The sequence below is a fragment of the Phyllostomus discolor genome, chromosome 4 (assembly GCF_004126475.2).
Source record: "Phyllostomus discolor isolate MPI-MPIP mPhyDis1 chromosome 4, mPhyDis1.pri.v3, whole genome shotgun sequence".
Lineage (NCBI taxonomy): Eukaryota > Metazoa > Chordata > Mammalia > Chiroptera > Phyllostomidae > Phyllostomus > Phyllostomus discolor.
In genome coordinates, this window is record NC_040906.2 from 165,238,320 (window position 1) to 165,259,321 (window position 21,002).

Here is a 21,002-nt window from a genome sequence, read left to right on the forward strand (position 1 = left end):
TCAGAGCTTGAGCAAAATTACACTAAACATGAGAAACTGCCCCAGAGAATATTCCAAACCACACAGTTTGAAGAACTGGGGATACTTTTGACCAAAGAACTTTTCTTTTTCATTTTACTAGTAAGCTATAATTTTTGGTTTATCCTTCAGGCTAGGGTTGCAAATAAATAAAAAGCACATTTCTCTTTAAAAAGTGCCATTTCCCCCAACATAATCTTTGATACTTAAATATATATTTTTGGGCCGAGACTTTTTTTTTCATTATTTCATGTTTTGGGTAACTTCCTTACTTATTATTGGCACTGTTTTATCATTCCTATGGGCTCTAAGATCTTTATATAATATGGAACAGTATTAGGTTTGTACACCTTTGGTAGTGTGGGGGGTCCAGAATGAGTCACCCCATGATGTGTCTCCATGGTATACAGATTGTTTTGAGCCAAAGGCAACTTTCGTAGAGTAGCCTCAGGCTAAAGAGAAACTTCTGCCCCTCCCTTTAAGTAACTAGTCAAACTTGAACAGGGGCCTTGCCCATAATGAGGGCTTATCAGCTATAACACTTTTGACCCACCTATACGGCAGGGAAAGCTATTTACTAAGCATTGCTCTTCCTATCATCCTGTGATGACCCTTTGAAGTCCCCAAGGTGCATTACCTATCCCTAGCTCAGAGTGCCTTCTATAACTGAGTCCCCCTTTTCATTTCTGAAACTTCCCTGCATGTGGGGTCTCTGACTCTCTCATGCATATGGGGCTTCCATACATACGTATGGATTAAATTTGACTATTTTCTCTCGGTCATCTGTCTCATGTCTCTGTTTGATTACTAGACCAGCCAGAAGAACCTTGAGGGTAGAAGAAAAGTTTGTTCCTTCCTCACAAGGGAATGAGTCATAACTAAAATATGCAATAAATCACTTTGCATTTGGGTAAAACACAGCAAACAGTGTTGCTTGCAGGTTTTTCATATCCTAAGGTGATTACCATAATGACCTATACTTAGTAAGTGCTCAACAAATCAGCAAATTTAATATATTAGACTAGTAATCCCAACTATAGTCCAAAGAATGGCATTGAAAATACTTGTGGGGGCCTGGCTGGTGTGGCTCAGTGGACTGAGTGCCAGCCTGCAGATCAAAAGGTTGCCAGTTCGATTCCTGGTCAGGGCACATGCTTGGGTTGCAGGCCAGATCCCTAGTTGGGGGCTTGTGAGAGGCAACAGATCAATGTGTCTCTCATGCATTGATGTTTTTCTTCCTCCCCTCCTCTAAAAATAAGTAAATAAAATGTTTAAAAAATAAATACAATACTTGTGGGATGCAGTTAAAGCAGTCCTTAAAGATGGATACTCTTAAATGCTTATCTTAGACATTAAGAGTCTGAAAGTTGTTGAGTTAAGCATTTAGCTAAAGAAATTAGAAAACAACAACAACAAAGAAAAACAATAAAAGTAAAAGGAAGGAAATGATTAAGGAAAAAAAATTGTCCCTGATCAGTGTGTCTCAGTTGGTTGGGCATTGTCCTGCAAAGGAAAAGGTCTCCAGTTCAATTCCTGGTCAGGGCACATGTCTGGGTTGTAGGTTTGATCCCCAGTTGGAGCACATACCTGTACAAGAGGCAAATGATTGATGTTTCTCTGTCTCATTGATCTTTCCCTCTCTTTCTTCCTCTCTTTAAAAATAAAGTCTTTAAAATTTTAAAAAATTAATCTACTAGAAAATAAAGATAAGAAGAAAAGAATTTTTTAAAAGCCCTAATTCAAGTATTTAAAACACTATTAAAAATGACAACCTCTGGCAAGATGGATCAAAAAATAAAAAATAAAAAATAAAGAAGGATGCAAACAAATACATTAGAAATTTAAAAGACAAGAAAATATTAGAAACAATCTTATGCCATTTAATTGGGAAGCATACAATGAAATAATTCATTGAAATTTTAACTTGAAACTAATTCAAGAAGAAATATAAGCTGAAATAGTCATTTTATTTTTTTATACATTTTTTAAAGATATTTATTTTTAGTGAGGGAAGGGAGGGAGAAAGACAGAGAGAGAGAAAAACATCAATGTGCGGTTGCTGGGGGCTGTGGCCTGCAACCCAGGCATGTGCCCTCACTGGGAATCGAACCTGCAACACTTTGGTTCGCAGCCCGTGCTCAATCCACTGAGCTACGCCAGCCAGGACTGAAATAGTCATTTTAAAAAACAATTGAATCAGAAGATAAAAATGTTCATACTCATACCAAGATAAATGCAGATAGAGTCTTCCAGACTTTAAAGAAATAAGGTTATTTCAATCTTATACAAATTATTCCAGAGTATTAAAAAAGGCAAGATTCCCTTATCCATTCAATGAGGCTCAAATAATTAATGTTCTAAAGCTATAAGAAAGGAAATATAAGAGATTAATCTTGCCCATAAATAGGGATACAAAAATCCTAACCAAAGAATTAGCAAACAGAATTCATAGGCGTGCCACTGGGCAAAAAACACAATCCAATTATGTTGTCTGCAAGAAGCTCACTTTAAATATAAATTTCATAACGGAAGTCTTTTTTTAAATGAGCAAGATGAGTTTATACAAAATGGTTTAATACTAGAAAATGGGTACACACACTTTATCACATTAACATATTAAAATAGAGAACAATATGATCCTCTCAATGCACACAAAAATTTATTTGATAAGGTTAAAAATTCATTAATGATTAAAGTTTATAAAATTTTTATAGCAAAATAGATATAGAAGGGTGTTTCTTAACCTGAAAAAAAGTATATACCAAAAACTTTTAGCAAATATCACTTTTAATGATGAAAAAAAATTAGGAGCAACTATCACTTTTAATGATGAAAAAAATTAAGAAAGCACCAACTTTCTTAATTCTTTGGCCCTGGCTGGGTAGCTCAGCTGGTTAGAGCATCCTTCCCCACACACCAAGGCTGCAGTTTCATCCCAGTCAGGGCACATACAAGAATCAACGATGAACGCCTGAATGAGTGGAACAACAAACGATGTTTCTCTCTCTCCCCTGCCCCCATTCCTCTCTCTGTATCTAAAATCGATCAATCAAAAGAAATAAATCAACTGGCAAATTAAAGAAGAGAACATCTGAAAATCTGAATATAAAAAGATAAAAATCTCACTACCAATCAGGGAAAGTTTACAAATTAAAACAAGTTACCATTTCCATCCAGGAGGTCAGCAACAGGAAGTATTAAGAAAAACGGGGTGATATATGACTGTTATGAGCTTCTGCAAGTGTGAATTAACATAACTAGGCCTTTTTTAGTAAGATTGAAGATAAACATACTTGCTCTAGGACCCAGAGATTCCTATTCCAAGAAAATACCCTCAAGAAACTTTCACTGTGACCTCTGTAAGTGCCCATTGTTGCAGTGTTTGGAAGAACCTACTTGTTCTTTAGGGAAGAAAAAAACTTGGAGTAATTTATATATGAATTCTGTAAAGGAGCCCAAATGTATGTATAAATATAGAATAAGTCTCAAAAATAAACTGGGGTGAAAAAAGTATCAGTTATTTCTATTAAACTTTAAAAACTAAAAATATCTCATATCTAAGATAACTTGTTATATGCTTGTGTTGTTTCTGTGTGGACAGGAATGGTCTCGAAAAGTGAGAAAGATTCAGGAAAGAGGAGACTCAACAGAGTAAGCACCTTGAGAAGGTGAGTAGGAATGGGGTTCAGAGTGGAGGGATAGAGCTTTCTAATAGCTTGCTCTTCAAACATCTTTGGTGATTAGCTAACCTTGAGATTTGAGATAAGTAAGGTGAGGCAGTGGAAGGGAACTGTTTTCTCCAAATAACTTTTTGCCACTTAAACAAATTAACAAATAAGTAGTAAATAAATTGTAAGAGAAAATATACAAATATAAAATCCAGCCCATAACAATGTTCAAAGAATTGAAAGTGAGGCTGTCCCTTTTGCATTAAAAAAAAAACAACAACTTTAAACTCATTTAAAAGTCCCAACTAAAGTGCAGTCTGATTTACTCATCTCTTTATGTAAGTAATTAAGCTAAATTAAAAGCTGGAGCCTAGCCCTGGTTGGTGTGGCTCAATGGATAGAGTGATGGCCTGCAAACCAAAAGGTTGCTGGTTCCCAGTTGGGGGCATGCAAGAGGCAACTGATCAATGTATCACATATTGATGTTTCTCTACCCCTTTTTCTCTCTCCCTTCCCCCTCTCTAAAAACAAATAAATAAAAATCTTTAAAAAAAAGAAAAAAAGCCCTGGCTGGTGTGGCTCAGTGGATTGAGTACCGGCCTGCAAACCAAAGGGTCGCCAGTTCAATTCCTAGTTAGAGCACATGCCTGAGTTGTGGGCCAGGTCTCCCGTTGGGGGCCTGTGAGAGGCAACCATACATTGTTGTTTCTCTCCTCTTTCTCCCTCTCTTCCTCTCTCTCTAAAAATAAATATATAAAATCTTTTTTAAAAATAAAAATAAATAACTAAAAGCTGGGGCCCAGATGTGTAGGCTCAACTCCGACCTCAATTCTGTGTCTGTGGTGTTCACTAGTGCAGCCCTTATGAGTGAGAGGAGAGCTTAGTACACTAGGTGTTCTAAGCCTCTAAAAACTACAGTCCCAATAATGCACTACAACAGGGGTTGCTTCCAATGAGGAAAAGAAACGGGAGTTTCTGGGGGAAAAAAGTTAAACATCATAAGTAAGAAATAAAATAGCATTGCTTTAGTCAAGCTGTGAAATTATTAACAAGTATATTGAGGAAAGAGGAAACAATTCTATTCCTGTTTTAGGTAGCTTGGGAACTTAAACTTTTGAGCTTTTTTGTTCTGCATCGATGCCTGGGTATACATCAAACCTCCAGATAACCCTCTGACTAGCCCCTGAAGGACTAAGGAAAGAGTGTTCATGTATCCAGACCACTGGTCATCTAGAGAGGACTATCTCAGACCAATCCAGGTGCTAAGAATGCAGGGTTGATTCTCCTTAAGGATCCACTGCTAAGCACTTTTTTCAGAGTTTTTGTTTTGTTTCGTTTTGTTTTATGCCATCTAATTCACAGGGAAATTCGAGTTAAAGACTTTAGCCTTAGTTGATGGGCTTAAGTGACCAATGTGTGGAAAGCTGTGACTCCAGGAGGTGGACTAGCAGCTCACCTTTTGTGCCCCAGGGGGTCTGCAAGCCCCTAGAGAGCGAATCTGAACCATTGTGTCCTCTGGAGCGAATGCCCGAGATGCAGATTAAGAACTGTGGATCAACACCTAAAGAAGTACTAGGAAAATCGCCACCAAGACTACTACTCTTACCCAATTAACCTTTTTCCAAATCCCTTTCTTCTTATAAAAAGGTCACCTTGAATTGGGACATTAAAACAGTTTGAGGATACAGAACCTGCTGTCTTTGCAGATAGCCAGCATCTGAACAAAGCACCCATATTCAACCCTTGTCTCTACTTATAGGTTTTGATAGTGACGCTCGATAGATGATTTTCCAGTTTCATAGTCACCTACTGCTGGGTGGTGACATGGAGAGGTATGGCCCAGTTGATCTTTTAACCGCTTTACTCTTGAAAAGATGTTCTGAACTTCGTTTACAGTGTCAGCAAATACTGGCAGGTATATATATTTTTCTGGAGACAGTCCATAACTCTCAAAGGTGTTCCAAAGGGTTAATGGCTCCAGAGAATCCAAGTCCCACAGCATTAAGATAAGCTTCTCTTCAACCTCGTGCAAGAACTCTGAGCTGGCTTCCGCTCTAGGCTCAGAACTGGCGGTGTCCTCCGGGCACGGGGCCCAACCGGGCAGTCATCCGAGGCACGACTTCCAGCAGGGGTCGCTGCGACCCCGCCCCGCATCCAGGCTCTCTGCTCCGCCGCTCTCGCCACGACGGCGCTGACGGAAGGGGCTGGGCACGGGTAGGGCGGTGCCTGGAGGCCGAGGTCGGCGCCACTGCCGGGAGGGAGGGGGAGGAGCGGCTCTGACGTACAGGTAACTGCGCCCCTGCCGGGCGCGCTGAGACCCCAGCCCTGAACCCCCTTTCCGTTGCTTCACGGCGCACACTTGTGAAGTAGGGGCTTAGCGAGCGCCTTTGCCCTGTCCGCGCTTGTGCCACACTCAGCGTGAGTCTCCCAGGTCCTGTCCCGGCCGGGTCAGCTTCGGGACGCCTTGGGGGCCGAGATCCTCTACCCTGGGCCCGGCACCTACTGCTGTCCCCAGACACAGACCGGGAGCTCAAGGACGCAGGTGTCCAGTTTCCCTTAACCTTGAGGACCCGGAAAGGTGCGCAGCCCGCGGGGGGTGAGCAGGGAGCGAAGGGATCCTTACCGGGTCTCTGCAGTGAGTCCGCCTCTGAGGGCAGCAGAAGGGAGGATTTTTAATTACAATAGACCTAGAAGCATTTAGACCGGGTTCTTCTTACGGAGTAGTGAACAGGCTCGGGGGAACCTTGATTGATTCCCGCAGGTCAAGGACAGCGTTGCCTCCTACAGCCTTCGATTTGTTCACAGATTCTGTATTTCTCCTGTACATCTCACCCAAAACTGGCGTCGGGCTTCCCGCCCCTATTACCCCTAGGCTCCTGTACGCCTTTTCGCCAAGGAAATCTTTTAAAATGCACTCTTACCACTTCCCTACTTAAGACCTTTTATGGCTTGCATGCCCTCCGGTTCAAGTCTAAGGACATTTTAGGTATGCAAGGCCCTTGGAAATCTAGCTTCTTGCCCATCACTCTAGCCCCATCTTTGTTCTTTTCCGGATTCATCCCAGTGCTCCAGTTCTGATGTACTTCCATTCCACAGTAATTAAGCACTTACCATGTGCGATTCTGCAGAGGATATAATACAGGTGGAGATCCCTGCTCTTGTGGAGTTTATATTCTAGTAGGGGAGAGAGGCAAAAAATAAAAACCACCAGTAAGTTATCAGTTATATAACCTCATAACAGAAAATATGAGCTATGGGGGAAGAAAGTAGAGCAGAGTAAGGGGAGACTGGGAGAGGGAGATGCCTATTAAATAGAGTCAGAAAGAGTAGTCCTCATTGAAGTGTAGATGAGCTATCCATGCAGATACCTGGGGTAAGAGTATTCTCCGTGCAGCTGGAACAGAGGACTCTGCCCAGAGAGATGCCTGTTGTGATGAGGAGCATCAGGAAGGCCAGTGTGGCTGGAGCTGAGTGTGCAAGGGTGAGAGGAGAATGGAGGGGCCAGATCAGACTTTAGGCCATAGTAGGGATTTTGCTGTTCGGTTTTGAGGGAAACAGTGAGATGGTGTAAATTACTTTTTAAAAGAGTCAGTCCAACACTCTGTGGAGAACAGGCTCTAACAGAGTCTTTTTAGCAACCCTGGTGATAGATGATAGTGGCCTGAATCTGCTGTGGTGGCAGTGGAAGTGGCGGGATACTGGGCTTGGTTTCCTGACATAATGCATGTGGGTATGAGGGAAGGGGAAGAGTGGAGAATGACTGGAAGCTTTTGTTCTCAGCTACTAGAAGGGTGGTGTTATCGTTGACTTGGGTGGGGAGGGTTGCAGATAAAGATTTAGGACTGGCAATATATATATCGGGAGTTTGGTTTTGGACCAGTTGTTTGAGTTGCCTGTTACTCAGATGGAGTCTGAATAAATAGGCAGTTGATTGTTGTGTCCAGGGTCCCCAAGGCCACCTCCAATTTATTAGGAAGACGTAACAGGACTCAGCTGTGGGTCCCTACAGCCGTGGGTCCACGGCGAAGGCATACAAAGCACAGTCAGCCGTGGAGAAGATGCACGGGACAGTCTGGAGGCAGCAGCCTTCCAAACCAAGAGTCCTCTCCCAGCGCATTCATACAGGACATGCTCAGTTCCTCCAGCAACAAATTGTGGCCACACATGTGAAATGTCTATCAGGAAAGCTTACTGGAGACTCGGGGCCCAGGGTGTTTATTAGGATTCAGTCACATAGTCACCGTCTTGGAGAATGTGCCAGAATTCCAGATTCCTAGAGGGAAAGCAGGTATTCAGCCTCAATCAAATGGTTTGTACAAGCAGTTTGGGCACAGTGCACCACTCCTGTCAGCTCTGGGAGTGGTGAGAACCCTCCTGAAATCCCAGTTCACAGACACCAGCCAAGGGCCACCTTGCAAGCAGACCTTTGTAAGGATAGCAGCGCCGGGCCTGCTAAATTAACTCTTCTGCACAGATACACAAGTCTGAAATTTGGAAGGGTGGTCTGGAGTAGTGATGCAGATCAGGGAGTTGTTGGCATGTAAGTGGCATTTCAAGCCGTGGAAATGTCTGATGTCTTGATATACATTTGTCAAAACTGAAACTGAGCTGGACGAAGTGAATGGAGAAGAGGGTCAGACTGAACCCTGTTGCCCTCTGACACTAAGATGTCAGGGAAAAGAGAAGGAAGCAGCAAAGAAGTCTTGAATAGCAGCAGTGGGTGAGGTCAGAGGTGAACCAAGACAGGCGTCCTGAAAGCCAAGTGGAAAAGGGAAGTGATTAGTTGTTTCAGATGATGCTGAGAAGTCAGATGCGATGGGGACTAACAAATGCACCTTTGGATTTAGAAAACGGGAGGCACTGAGTGTACAGATGACCATTCGGTGGAATTTCACTGTGAAGAGGAGCAGGAAAGGGGCAGCAGTTTAGGGGTAGTGGGGTCTTAGGAGAATTGCCCGTTTGTTTTTGAATGAGAAATAATGGCGTGCTAATGAGGATGGTCCAACAGAAAGTAAAAAATCACTGTTGTAACTTGCTGTTCCCCACCTCACCAGCTTCAATTCAGGCCACTTTTGCCCTCAGGCCTGCCTGTGCTGGGCTCCAGCCTGGGCAGGGCAGGGCTCCTTGGGACCTCAGCTTTCAGGTTCCACTCTCTCCAGCCAGCTCACTCACCCACGCTCCACTTCAGCGAGGAGTTTCTTGAGGACGAGGACTGTGTGTTTGATATGTGGACCTAGCTGGCCACTTGGCATATGCAGGCAAGTGAGTGATGTGGATGTATTAATAGGTGTGATGCTCATTTCATTTCTTAAAAGTGGCTCTTCAAGTATGCACTGGTTTCTGTATGTGTTGAGCAGATCGGGGATGGGAGTGAGGGATGGAGCACAGTTCCCACCCTGTCACTACTCTTGGACATAAGAATGGTACAAAAGACAGCGTTGGCACAACATGGGTTTGGAAAAGGGCACAGGGAGTGTGGGCAGGGGAGGGTGGAGGAGGATGGAAGATTTTGCGTGGGGCCTAGAAGACAGGAGGCCATGTTAAAAGGACAGAAACTTTTTTTTCAGTGGCAGAATCCTTATTTTCCAATGAAATACAAGGAACCCCTATATTCACCACCATTGCAGTTCTGGTTGGAGAGGGTTCCGGCCTGTGTGGCCCGCCCCTCTGGCTCTTGTGCTCCTCGGGCCAGTTCCAAAGCTCTGAGGAAGAATCTGGGTTCTCACACTCCACCCCGTGGCCCTGGGTGTCCACTGCTAACGTCTGCAGTGGTCATCATCTCCAGCAAAAATTGACATTACTATTTCCTCAATTTTATGGGTATAAATTTTATCTAAGCTTCAGCATTTACCAATGTATCTCTGCTAGGGAGCAAAGCAGATTAGAGAGGGAGTGAGTAACTAATTACAGGTAATGCTTGGCTTGCCGTTTTGGTTGTGTTAATAGTAATTACATGTGAGTGTGATTTTAAAGCCATTTTGTGCTAGTAAAAGTTTCCTAGTGTAGGTAAAGATAACTATTCGTGGTGCATGTGGAGAGGACCATAACATCCAGGCATTCCTCACAGAGACCCCAGTGTGGTATAAAGGCAGGGAGGGGGTGTGGGGAGTCCAGGGACTGACCTGGAGACAGAGCTCCCCCCACCCCGCACCACCCCACAGGATGTCTGAATAGGGCCACATTTCCAGTCCTCTGCTCCTGAAACTCTTTGTTCTCTCTAGCATTACAGTCAATGAAGGTAGGCGTTTGCTCAAAAGAAAATGAGAAGTGTCACAGAGTAGCAGAAAGAGCAGTGGGTTTGGAGTCAGAAGACTGGTGGGAGGTTCAGCATGGTGGTAAAGAACCTTGATTGGCAGCCAGGAAGCCTGGGGCTGAGTCCCCTTTGCATCTGTGTGATTCTGTAACTTAGATGGGCTTGTGGAAGGAATGAGTTAATATGTGGAGCGATGCCTGACCCATAGTAATCAGTGCGTGTTAAGAAGACTTGGCATTGGAGTCCTGGCTCTATCACTTACCAGCTGCATGACTGAGCCACTTGTTAAACTGCTCCAAGTCTCATTTGTACTCTTCTGTAAAACGAGGGACCCGCACAGAATTACTCCAGAGAGGTGGCCGCCTTCGTCATCTCAGGAGACTCGGTCAGCCCTGGGAGTGTTGTTCATGGGGGTGGAACACGCCGCCAGGTCCTGGGCTCCAAGGCGTCCATATGGCCTTCGACATTATACCTGATAGCAAAAGAATTTGCTAAATTCACTTAGACCCCTGTTTCCAAACTCTGTGTTTATTGTGATCCATAGTATATACATTTACTTGATGACTCTGTGTGTTTGTGTATGTATACATATATATGTATGTGTAAATGTAACAAAAGTTTCATAAAGCAGGGTTTACTCTTATTATATGTGATGCACTGTAATATTTTCTATACCTTTCTGTTCTAGTTCTTGAAAAGTAAAAATTTTAATAATGGCTCATAACACAGTTTGAGAAACACTGACCTTAAAGATAGGCCAGCCATCATTACTGTCTTTCTCCTCTGCGTGCCTTGAGCATCTTACGAAACCGGTCTGGTCGGCCCACCAGCAGGGGGTGTTTCGCCAGGGCTGTGGTGCCCTGAGCTCAGACATCACCTGCATCGTGCAGTGAGTCTAGAACGGAGGTCCCACACCGAATTCCTGGCATGGGTGACAGCGAGCTCTGGCCACTTCAGGTGAACCTGCTGTCAGCCTTATGAGTGGGAAGGAGGAAGGAAGTCACGTGAATCATTATCAAATCAGTCTGAAAGTATAGCCTTCATGCAAAGGACAGTCGTTCGCAGACTTGAAGTATGAGATGCTGACCATGTGGCAACCCTTCTCGCATTACTAATCATGGTAAAACCATCCTGACAGACTGGAGAAAGTCTGCCACTATAATAATAAAAGTTTCTGCTGCCTTTGCGGTAATGTCGGAATTGATTGCTCTCTGGCACGTCAGCACCACAGTGCCTCGGGAAGCAATTTCCTAGATTGTGGGTCTCCGAGCCTCTTCCTTTGCTAGTTAATGCCTCTGCTAAGCAGTGGGAAGAAGATGTAAAAGGAAATAAAGTGCACATATGTCCAGTTGGTTCATCCAGCTTCAATTTGCTGGGATTGGAGGTTGAAATAAAGTTTAGAGATTCACTCTGGGTTTTGTGCAGTCATGATCTGGTGTCTTTCCTTGGCCAGGTCAGTGTTGTAAGGGTGTGGCACATGTCAGTAGATGGTCTTTCCTTGAGATGTTTTTTAAAGATTTTATTTATTTATTTTTAGAGAGAGCGGAAGGGAAGGAGAAAGAAAGGGAGAAAAACATATGCAAGAGAAACATTAGTTGGTTGCCTCTCACACACCCCAAACGAGAGCTGGCCCACAGCCCAGACATACGTCCTGACTGGAGATCAAACCTCTGACATTCTAGTTGACATGCTGGTACTCAACCCACTCAACCAGGGCAAGATTTTTTTTAAAACAAATCATCTAAAGCTATTATTAATATTTTTCAGTAGCAATCAGTACCAAGCTAACCTGGGGGTTGGAAAGAGTAGAACCAGTGTTCTCACATGTGTTAGTATCTAGCTCGACCCTCATGACCAGCTTGTGAGGTCAGCATGTTAGGTGCAGCTTGCAGACTCACTGCGGTACGGTGCATGGCCTCTGTACATGCAAACCACTGTGGCATAGCGGATATGACGTGTGTGTGTGGTGTATGTTGTGAGAATGCCGGGACACTGCACTCGTGAAGTGACACTGAACTACTGTCTTGCAGGGTGTGCACCATGGCCATGGCTAGTGTCAGGTTGCCCACCAGTATTTTAAGAAAACCAGACGCCTGGATTGGACTCTGGGGAGCAATACGAGGGACACCTTCACACAAGCTCTGTGTTTCCTGGAATCAATACTTATATTTTTCTAGTACCAAATTAAATGCATCAAATTATAAAACACTTTTCCATAACATTTTCTCACTGAGACTCCCAGGACTTTTACTACCTCCAGAATATATTTTCCCATTTTCTATAAGACTCAAAAGTAATGTAACCTCTAAAAAATCCACTAAGAAGACTCTGCAGAAAGTTGAGGATGAAGAGGACTCTGGTGAAGAGAGTGGCCATGACGAGCTGAGTGAGCAGGAGGAGGGGCTGGAGGACGACCCCAGCGTGGTCAGAGACTACAAAGACCTGGAAAAGGCCGTGCAGTCTTTTCGGTATGACGTTATCCTGAAGACAGGCCTGGATATTGGAAGAAAGTAAGTATGATGTGCATTTTATTACAAAGCCACTTTTCTTGTTGGCTGTTTTAATGTAGCATTACAAATCACTAGGCCCATATTATGGTGAAGAGCAACCATAGATAAGACCTTGTAGGAGACCTGTTTCAATTATTTCATTTTATAGACGAGAAAATTGATTCCAAAGAAGTCAAGTGACAGCCTGAAAATCTCGTGTGCTTCTTGTTTCTGAACCTCCCTTAAGACTATAAAATGAACTATTGATTTTATGTTAATAGCATCTTTAAGGAGAAAAGGGATCACCATGTAAGATGTATATAGCAAGCATAAAATGCATCTGGATTTTACAATCTGGAAAACAGTGTGAAAAAATATCTCTTAGAATCAATGGAAGCTGTATAACATAGAGGTTAAGAATGCAGCCTCTCCTGACTGGTGTGGCAGAGCACCGACCTGCAAACCAAAGGGTCACCAGTTCAATTCCCAGTCAGGGCACATGCCTCCATTGTAGGCCAGGTCCCCAGTAGGGGCCACATGAGAGGCAACCACACATTGATGTTTCTCTCCCTTTCTTTCTCCTTCCCTTCCCCTTACTCTAAAAATAAGTAAATAAAAAGAAAGAAAATAAATTCATTCTTTTATTTAAAATAAAATATACTTTCCATACTTAAAAAAAAAAATGCAGCCTCTGCAGCCAAACTACTGACATTCCTATCCTGATCATGTGTATGACCTTGGACATAAATTCTCTGTGCTCCATTTTCCTTATCTATAAAATGGGAATAATAGAACCTACTTCAGAAGGTAGTTGGTAGGACTGAATATTTCTCTAAAGTATTTATAACAGTACCTGGCACACAGTAGGTAGTCAGTGTGTGTTACTTATGATGATGAAAGTACGTCCAGGCCAGGTGGTTCCGTCAGCTGGAGCGTCGTCCATCCTGAGCACCAAAGGGTTGCACGTTTGATCCCCGGTCAGGGTACGTGCAGGGGCGAGTGGGCAAGGGATCAATGCTTCTCTCACATCGGTCTGTCTGTCTGTCTGTCTGTGTCCCTCCCCCTCTTCTCCCTCCCTCTCCCTTCCTGTCTCCCTAAAATCAACATATCCTCGTGTGAGGATTAAAAGGAAGAAAAAGTACTGTGTATGTTCATACAGAGTGCACAGAGATATTAAGTATAACTTTGAAGGTCCTCAATTTTAGAGGGATAGAGAGAGAGAAACATCCACTTGAAAGAGAAACATTGATCCTTTGCCTCCCATACACACAGGGACAGATCAAACCCACAGCCCAGGTATGTGCCCTGACCAGGAATAAAACCCACAAGCTTTGGGGTTTGGGTTTGGAACGCATTCAGGGACAAGGCTCTAACCAACTGAGCCACCTGACAAGGGCTCAAGATTTCTTTAATATTCCCATTCTCTCGTAGGTGGGAGAAAACTGTACTTGAACAATGATTAAAATAAAATTAAAAATATATATATATTTAAAAAAATATTCCCATTCTCTCCTAGACTAATTGTATAAGAATAGTGACCCTCATCTCATTGTTCATTCATTCCTGTAGCAATCATTATGCACATACTGTGTGCAAGGTAAAAATTGTGGTATGAACGATAAGTTCAGAAAGATTTCTTTGTGTAACTGGTACCTTTATGACCTAATTTAATGGCATAGTTTAATTTTTCAATCTGTGAAGCTTAAGGGCCCTTAAAAGTGACTCTGAGCCCATCGGCACCCTGATTGGGATTTGTTAATACTCTCTAAAATCTGGCAAACTCGGAAGGGGTGCTGTCCCTTCCGCAGAGTAATTGCTGCTGCTGCTGCTGCTATTATTAAGGGGAACTCATTTGTCAATCACCTGGAATCAGCTTCAGGAAGAAAGGGCACTGATTTTTGTCTGGATCCTCCCCTGGTCTAGTTGCCCCAGAGATTAAATTCAGGGAGATCAGCAGCCTCTGGACTGGAGTTTCCCCAACTGGCAGTTCAGACTAGTAGAGGATTTCTTAATGACCCCACCATGCATGTGGTGCCTGGTTTTTCTGTCAGAGCCCAGAGCAGGTATGTGAGGGGAAGGGAGTGATCACTCACTTGTGAGTCACAGGAGCTACCACGTTGCAGGGAGCCGCTGCACCAGGAGTCAGGTGGAGGATGCACCCTGTCCTGAGTGGGGCAGGTGCACGTGCTGAGCCCTCTCAGAAAGCCCCATCAAGGGACTGCTTACCTGCCTGAGAGTTACTAGCAAACCTTTGCAGCAGGTCAGCATCTGTTCAAAAGTCCCCTTTGGTCTCCCTGTTTTAGATATATACGGGAGCAGCTGACTTCACTTTCCCAGCACCCAAGCTGAAGATTTTGTGGGGAGGTAGGTCACTGTCAGAGTAAGCATTAATGGCAGGTGTGTTTCACAGACTTGTATAATGGATTTGAATATATTTCTATTTTAAAGCACTTTGACTTTTTTTTTTTAAAGCAAAGTGGAAGATGCATTCTACAAAGGTGAACTCAGGCTGAACGGGGAAAAATTATGGAAGAAAAGCAGAACGGTGAGATATTAAGACAACCAGATATTTTTGTTGCTTTGCCAATGCTCAGTCAGTGCTACTCCCAGGTTCCCTCCAGCTGCCTCCTCACAGCATGACCCCTCGCAGCATGACCCCTTTGGAGGTCTCCCTGGGGCCCGGTCACGCTAGAATCACCAGCCCGCTTCAGTCACACAGATCACTTGCTCTTTTGCAGCCATAATGACTTTGAGATGAAGCTTCCCCTTTCTTCTTTAAAGTTTTAAGATGACAATCAGAACTGGCAAAAATCTAATATTTAAACTTCTCAGTCATTAATGTTAGTCCCTGTGAAATCATAATAATCAGGCTAAAAAGAAACATTCAGTCTGTGCAGAGGGTCTTTGACCTGTGGCTCCCTGAGCTGAGCTGAGGTGCAGCCCTGCAGCCTGGCAGTTCCTCCCCCAGCACCCGTAGGCTCCGGGGCCGGCTGTCAGTGCAGGAAGTCTCTCAGAAGTGTTATAAGAAAATGTATTTGCACTGTCCAGTGTTGGTACAATAAATCATATATATAGGTTCTGTTAAATATATTTTTGTAAAAGTAAGTCACATAAATACATCTCAAATTAAAATGTTATTAGTATTTTTTGAATGGGGCATTATGGGTTATATTTTCTTCATGCTTTTTATTTTCATAATTCTGTACAAGTATGGGTCACTTTCATAATTGGAAAAAAAACAATGATGAAGGTAAAAGTTAATGAAAATAAAAGACCCTTAAAAAGTCCGGAGGATGCAGACGTGTGAGGCATTGGCAGACGTAGTCGTGAGAGCCCTGAGTCAGTGTCTGGGGACAAGTGTCCCAGGGAAGGCAGACACACTTTTGGAGGTGGTTTTTATTTTGGCTTCTCTCGTGTTTCAAAACACCCCTGAGACAGAGGGCCCCGTGAGCCAATGGCGTGGGCCTGGGTGAGCACCAAGGCTTTCTCCAGAGTCCTTTCTCCCAGGATCCAAGTGGACAGGATGGGGACCTCTGCACTTGGGTCAGCAGTCAAGTCTCAAGGCCCATTATCCCTCTGGTGGCACCTGACATGGCTGGTTCACACTGTGGGTGTCAGTCATTGCTTGGTACGCTGTGGGAAATCAGGCACTCCAGACATGCTTCTGGAGATCAGGCCCTTCCTGCCCCTTAATTGCTTTTCCATCGTCGTGGCTCAGCCCCCTTCTAGCCAGCCACAGTGTCCAAAGGTGAGACCTGCTCTTGGTGCCAGATGCCTCTGTGCAGGGTCTCGTTTACAAACACCACCAGGCTGTTTCTCCCCCTCTGCTTTGATATGTTGTTCACTACAGCCTAATTGCTGCATCTGCATTCTACCTTGGGTGTTCTGTCTTCTCAGCTGCCTTCCAGATTTCTCCTGAGGGTCAGCAAAGGAAGGGGCCAGTATTAACACTAGGCTGCCTTGTTACTAGGCGACCTGGTAGCCATAGTAACTGCAGCTAAGGGGAGATTGGAAATGTAGATATTTGGAACAGCCCCTAATCCCAGCCAGTTTTCTTTGTGTCTGCTGTGCCATCTCCCACATTAGGAAGGACAGGGCTTTGCAGGGAGTAAAAAACACCTGCCCTTGCGTGGTCTGCGTCGTGGGGCCTGTGCCTGGCTGCTGGTCCTGAGGGGCCAGGCGCTTGCCTGATGCTGTAGCTGTAACCCTGGCTGTCTGCAGCTGAGCAAAGTTTTTCTGTGAGCTGCAAACCAGATGGGGCCCAGAGTGCTATAGGTGCTGGTAACTGTTGACTCAAGAGTGTTTGGAGCCCAGATGTGGGGACCGAAGCCTTCCTAAACCACCTCTCCCTGGGATCAGCTGGGAAAAGGAGAAGGGTTCCTCCCCTGTTCTGTGCCCTCGAAGTAAGCTGCCAAAGGGACCCACTTGTCAGGCTCCTGTGAGCCTGCCCTTCTCTAAAGGGGCAGACATCGCCCACGGTGTTCTGGGAAAGGGTACACAAGAAGGGTTGTCTTTCCTCCACATGCCTTTGTACTTTTTAAATTTCCTGTCAGGTACATACATTAAAAATGAATTTTAGTGAAAGAGTTACGCCAGAAAAGGTAAAGCAGAGATGCCAAGCCTTGTGTTTTGGGGCATTAATTTTAAGTGTCCACAGTTGGAGTTGCATGGTCATTTTTTTTTTTATTGGAGCTAGCAGAACTACACACAGAATGATTCCCACCCTCCTCACCCCGCACAGATGATTCCTAGGTCAGTCCATCCTTCAAACCTAAGGGGAGAAGCAGTCTTCGTGCCCAGCTGTGGTGTGAGCCTTTGCTTCTCAGCCCCAGGAGGGAAAGTCAGTGGTTTAGAATAGGCCCCCATGTGAGTGTCCATCTGGCGCTGTGGGCTGCCTGGATTGGCCGGGTGGCATCGTGATGAGCAGCTGTGCACTCCCCATTTTGTAGACTGAGTACTGGGCCCACAAAAGCCTTGTGTGGGTGGAAGAACAGATGTTCGTTCCAAAGGCATGACATGAGTGCCTCAGACAGTACTGGTTGGGACATAAGGTGAAAGCCATCACTTGGCACCATGCTTCTTAAACAGCCTGCCATCCAGTAGGCTTTTGAGTGGTTACATGGCCCACATATGGGGCTCCCCTCCCCCTTGGAAGAGTGCCCCTGGTCATCCCTGGCTTGTCTTCTAGTAGAAGTCGCTTTAGCTCCTTCCTGAGTTGCTGGGCAGCTTCCCTGGGATCCAGAATTGCCAGGACCAGGTATCCATGTGGCCACAATGGTATGACTGCCCCAAGGCGCGCCCTGCCCTCGCTCAACCCAGAGCTCCTGTCTGGGCAAGAATGGGTTTGACCTTAGTCCCTCCAACCCACTGCATCAGCATCCAGCTTGACCCTCTTTTCCATGGCATTCCATCTTTGTGAGTTGAGTCCTGTCTCTTTTTTTAAGTGTAGTCGGTATATAATTTCATACTTGTTACATTAGTTTTAGGTGTACAATGTGGGGAGTATTTGAGCCACACCACACAGGGACTGTCCACAAGTTGCCAGCCGTCCAAGGAAGGACCCTGACTGGTGCTGAGCTGCGGTTATCTTAGGTGCCTCCGAGCCTAGCCCTGGGAGTGAGTGACGGCTACAGAGGAGTCCCACAGAGGAGTTGGGACCTTTTCTCACCTACCCCCCAGGTGACAGTCACCTGGTGAAGACTCCAAGCAGAGATGTTTGCATTGGCCTGCATTTCCCAAGCTGTAATAAAGGCTCGGTTTTCTTTTAATTTTCAGGTGAAAGTGGGAGATACATTGGATCTTCTAATCGGAGAAGATAAAGAAACAGAAACAGAGATAATGATGCGGATTCTGCTGAAAAAAGTGTTTGAAGAGAAGACCCAAAGTGAAAAATACAGAGTAGTCTTGCGACGCTGGAAAACGTTAAAATTGCCTAAAAAGAGTATGATTAAATAAACGAATTACTTTTTTTTAAGTGATAAAGCTGCTGTCTAATGGTGGGGAAAGGAGCTAGCTCAAAAAACAGACATTTTTATTAAAATGCTCGTATCCTTTGTGGAATCTACTGGGCCATCCTATGGAAATTGGAACCCATATCTCGGAGACACTCCTGGTGGCCTGGGTTTTCCTCCTGGACTTAACTTTGTGCTTGTTTGGGCCTCCTGGGCAGGAGTGAGGTGTGCGCCGAGTGCCGGAAGCCCAAGCAGGGTTTTAGGGGCCGGCCTGCTGTCTCCGTGTTAGCCGCCTCACGAGGCGGTGTGGAGTGCGCTGGCCCGGGTGTCCGTGTTCTCATTCCAGCTTCATCCCTGCTGGTCCGCTTCCCTGGGCTCCGGCTTCTTAAAGGAAAACCGAGCCAAGTGAAGGTTGCCCTTCATAGCCCAGGGGAGCATCGGGAGCCCCCATCCACCACTGGCCTTTCTGAATCACCCACATGCTGGCCTTAGTTCCCCTTCCGTTTGTCTTTACGAGTCTGGGTGAGTGAAGGTCCACCGGATTCCAAGTGGGAAGTCAGTTAGGGCTCATTTAAAATTAATTGTCTGGGGCAGGGGTTGATAAACTAAGGCCACCAGAGGCCTTTCGTATGGCACTCAAGAATGGTTTTTACATTTTTAAAAGGTTAAGAAACAAAAAGGAATGTATGACATAGACCTTGTGTGGCCCACAGGGCCTAAAATATTTACTATCTTACCCTTTACAGAAAAAATGTGATGACTCCCTAGTGTAGGGTAATAGGCTGAGGGTTTAATTTTCAGGTGAAAGTAGAAAATAGATATTTATCAATGAAGAGAATAAAGACTCAGAAGCTAAGTATCCTAATTCTTAAGAGTTACAAAAGGGACAAAGCTTAAAAACAGAGTAGTATTAGAGGGTACACCCGCAAATATAGGCCATTTAAGGAAAGGCCGCCTGCATAAATACACTAGTCTTTAGACTCCTGGGGGCTATTCCTTAGCACTGGCAGGGGCGGCTCGGGGAGAGCTCTGAGCCCGAAGCAGTGGGCTGTTTGGGCCCATGACTCTGGAAGGCTTTTACCAGCTCAGCTTTCAGAAGACCAGGGAACATCAGTTTTTATTTGAAAGCTTAAATAAGTTCTCAGGAAGAAATGATAGTGTATCCTGTGCGCTGAGACAGGGAATTTTTCTATTTTACCACTTATTAATCGGGCTCTACTGTCATCAGTGAAAATAATATGTTTGATTTTGACATGTTATGAATTATAATTTAGATTATATTGATATCCATACTTTTTCTCATTTCCTTCACCTGTCCCTTTTTCACCCTCCCTTGTCTTCTTGCTGCCTCCCCCTCCTTGCTTCTCTCCCCCTCCTTGCTTCTCTCCCCCTCTCTTCTCTCGACTTCATGAGAAGTAACAGTACGCCCAAGAAGCCTTGGATGGTGAGGGACAGCATGTGACGTGTTGGGGGTCGTGGTTATTAGGTGTAGTCTTGCCATTAGCAAGTTGGATGACCTTGGTCATAGTTCGGCCTCAACCTCTCTGAGCTTCAGCTGCCTCCTTGGTCAGATGGGGATCAGGATACTGATGGCCTGCCCTGTGTCTTTGAAGGAGCAAGAAAGTGGGAATGTACAAAGGCTGATGAGAGGTGGTAGGCAGAGAGCAGGAAGGGCCACGTGAAAGGCTTTTTGAAGCTGCTGGTAATTCGTACCTAACTTAGCTGCCTGGCAGGGTTTGACCCATTCCAGATGTTTCCGCTTTTAAAAATCAAACTAAGAAAGAAGATATCTGATGATGGAGAATGTTGGTCTGATCACAGCATGTGGCAAAAACTGATCGGAAACAAAAGCAGTTCATAAAGATTTATGAAATTCTTGCAGCTTGCTCGTTCATTACTCGACCCAAATGACAAGCTGCTATTATTTATAGTGCTGTCCTGGCAAAGCCTCCTCAGTGAAGAGGTGGCCAACACGGTGAAAACATAAGAGATTTGGATGTTTCTCACGCACTGGTTCTGAACTGGGGGTGATTTTGCTGCCCAGGTATATTTGGTGAGGTCTGGAGAACTTTTGGGTTGTCACAGCTGAGGGGGTGACATGGGCATCGAGTGGACAGAGACCAGGGACACTAGTGAACACCGTACGTACATACGGTGTCCCTCCAGCCCCCACCACACAGAGGGTTCCACCCAGCACGTCCGCAGTGGTGAGGCTGAGACACCCTCCTCTAGCAGGGCGGCAAGGAAGATTTTTGGTAGTAGTTCTCATTTTCCCAGAAAGGTATGAAAAGGCTGCTAGTGTTATGTTTGTACTTTTTAAAGAACCAGCAGTTTCAAAGTTATGCTTTGGTAGAGGCCTACCTAGCCCTTTTACCAGTAACAGTTAATCCTTCCAAAGAAAGGACGCTCTTCTATGAAATATGGTACTAATTGCATTTCTCTGCTAATAGCATTTACAGCTTTCCTGGAAAACTATATAGATGGCCAGGCAATAGTTTCATCATCTTTTTAGCATTTGGGGGACAAGTCGTGGTTTATTTGGTTGATAATGATTGGGGAGGTAGAAACATAACTACCGTTTTTCAAGAAACTAAGAAGAAAACAGATTTCAGTTGGGGTGGCA

The 21,002-nt window shown here is 44.7% G+C and overlaps 1 protein-coding gene across 2 annotated transcripts; it reads left to right on the forward strand.

Moving 5' to 3' along the window:
• The first annotated feature begins 5,906 nt into the window (after positions 1–5,906).
• On the forward strand, positions 5,907–19,361 carry MTRES1 (mitochondrial transcription rescue factor 1). Of its 2 annotated transcripts, none has more exons than XM_028509613.2 (4): positions 5,907–5,973; positions 11,970–12,449; positions 14,901–14,973; positions 18,204–19,361. In XM_028509613.2, the coding sequence occupies exons 2-4, from the start codon at positions 11,980–11,982 to the stop codon at positions 18,381–18,383; spliced, it is 723 nt and encodes a 240-aa protein (XP_028365414.1). In that variant the 5' UTR covers positions 5,907–5,973; positions 11,970–11,979; the 3' UTR covers positions 18,384–19,361. The 2 variants fall into 2 exon arrangements, with proteins under 2 accessions (XP_028365414.1, XP_028365413.1); XM_028509612.2 differs by having other exon boundaries at positions 5,936–6,264.
• The last annotated feature ends 1,641 nt before the right edge of the window (positions 19,362–21,002 follow it).

Excerpts from the sequence above, each read along its gene's own strand:
- MTRES1 (XM_028509613.2), top strand. The coding sequence starts at position 11,980 with ATGGCCATGGCTAGTGTCAGGTTGCCCACCAGTATTTTAAGAAAACCA. Across the intron at positions 12,450-14,900 it reads GGCCTGGATATTGGAAGAAA|CAAAGTGGAAGATGCATTCT; the intron begins GTAAGTATGATG and ends TTTTTTTTAAAG. Across the intron at positions 14,974-18,203 it reads TATGGAAGAAAAGCAGAACG|GTGAAAGTGGGAGATACATT; the intron begins GTGAGATATTAA and ends TTTAATTTTCAG.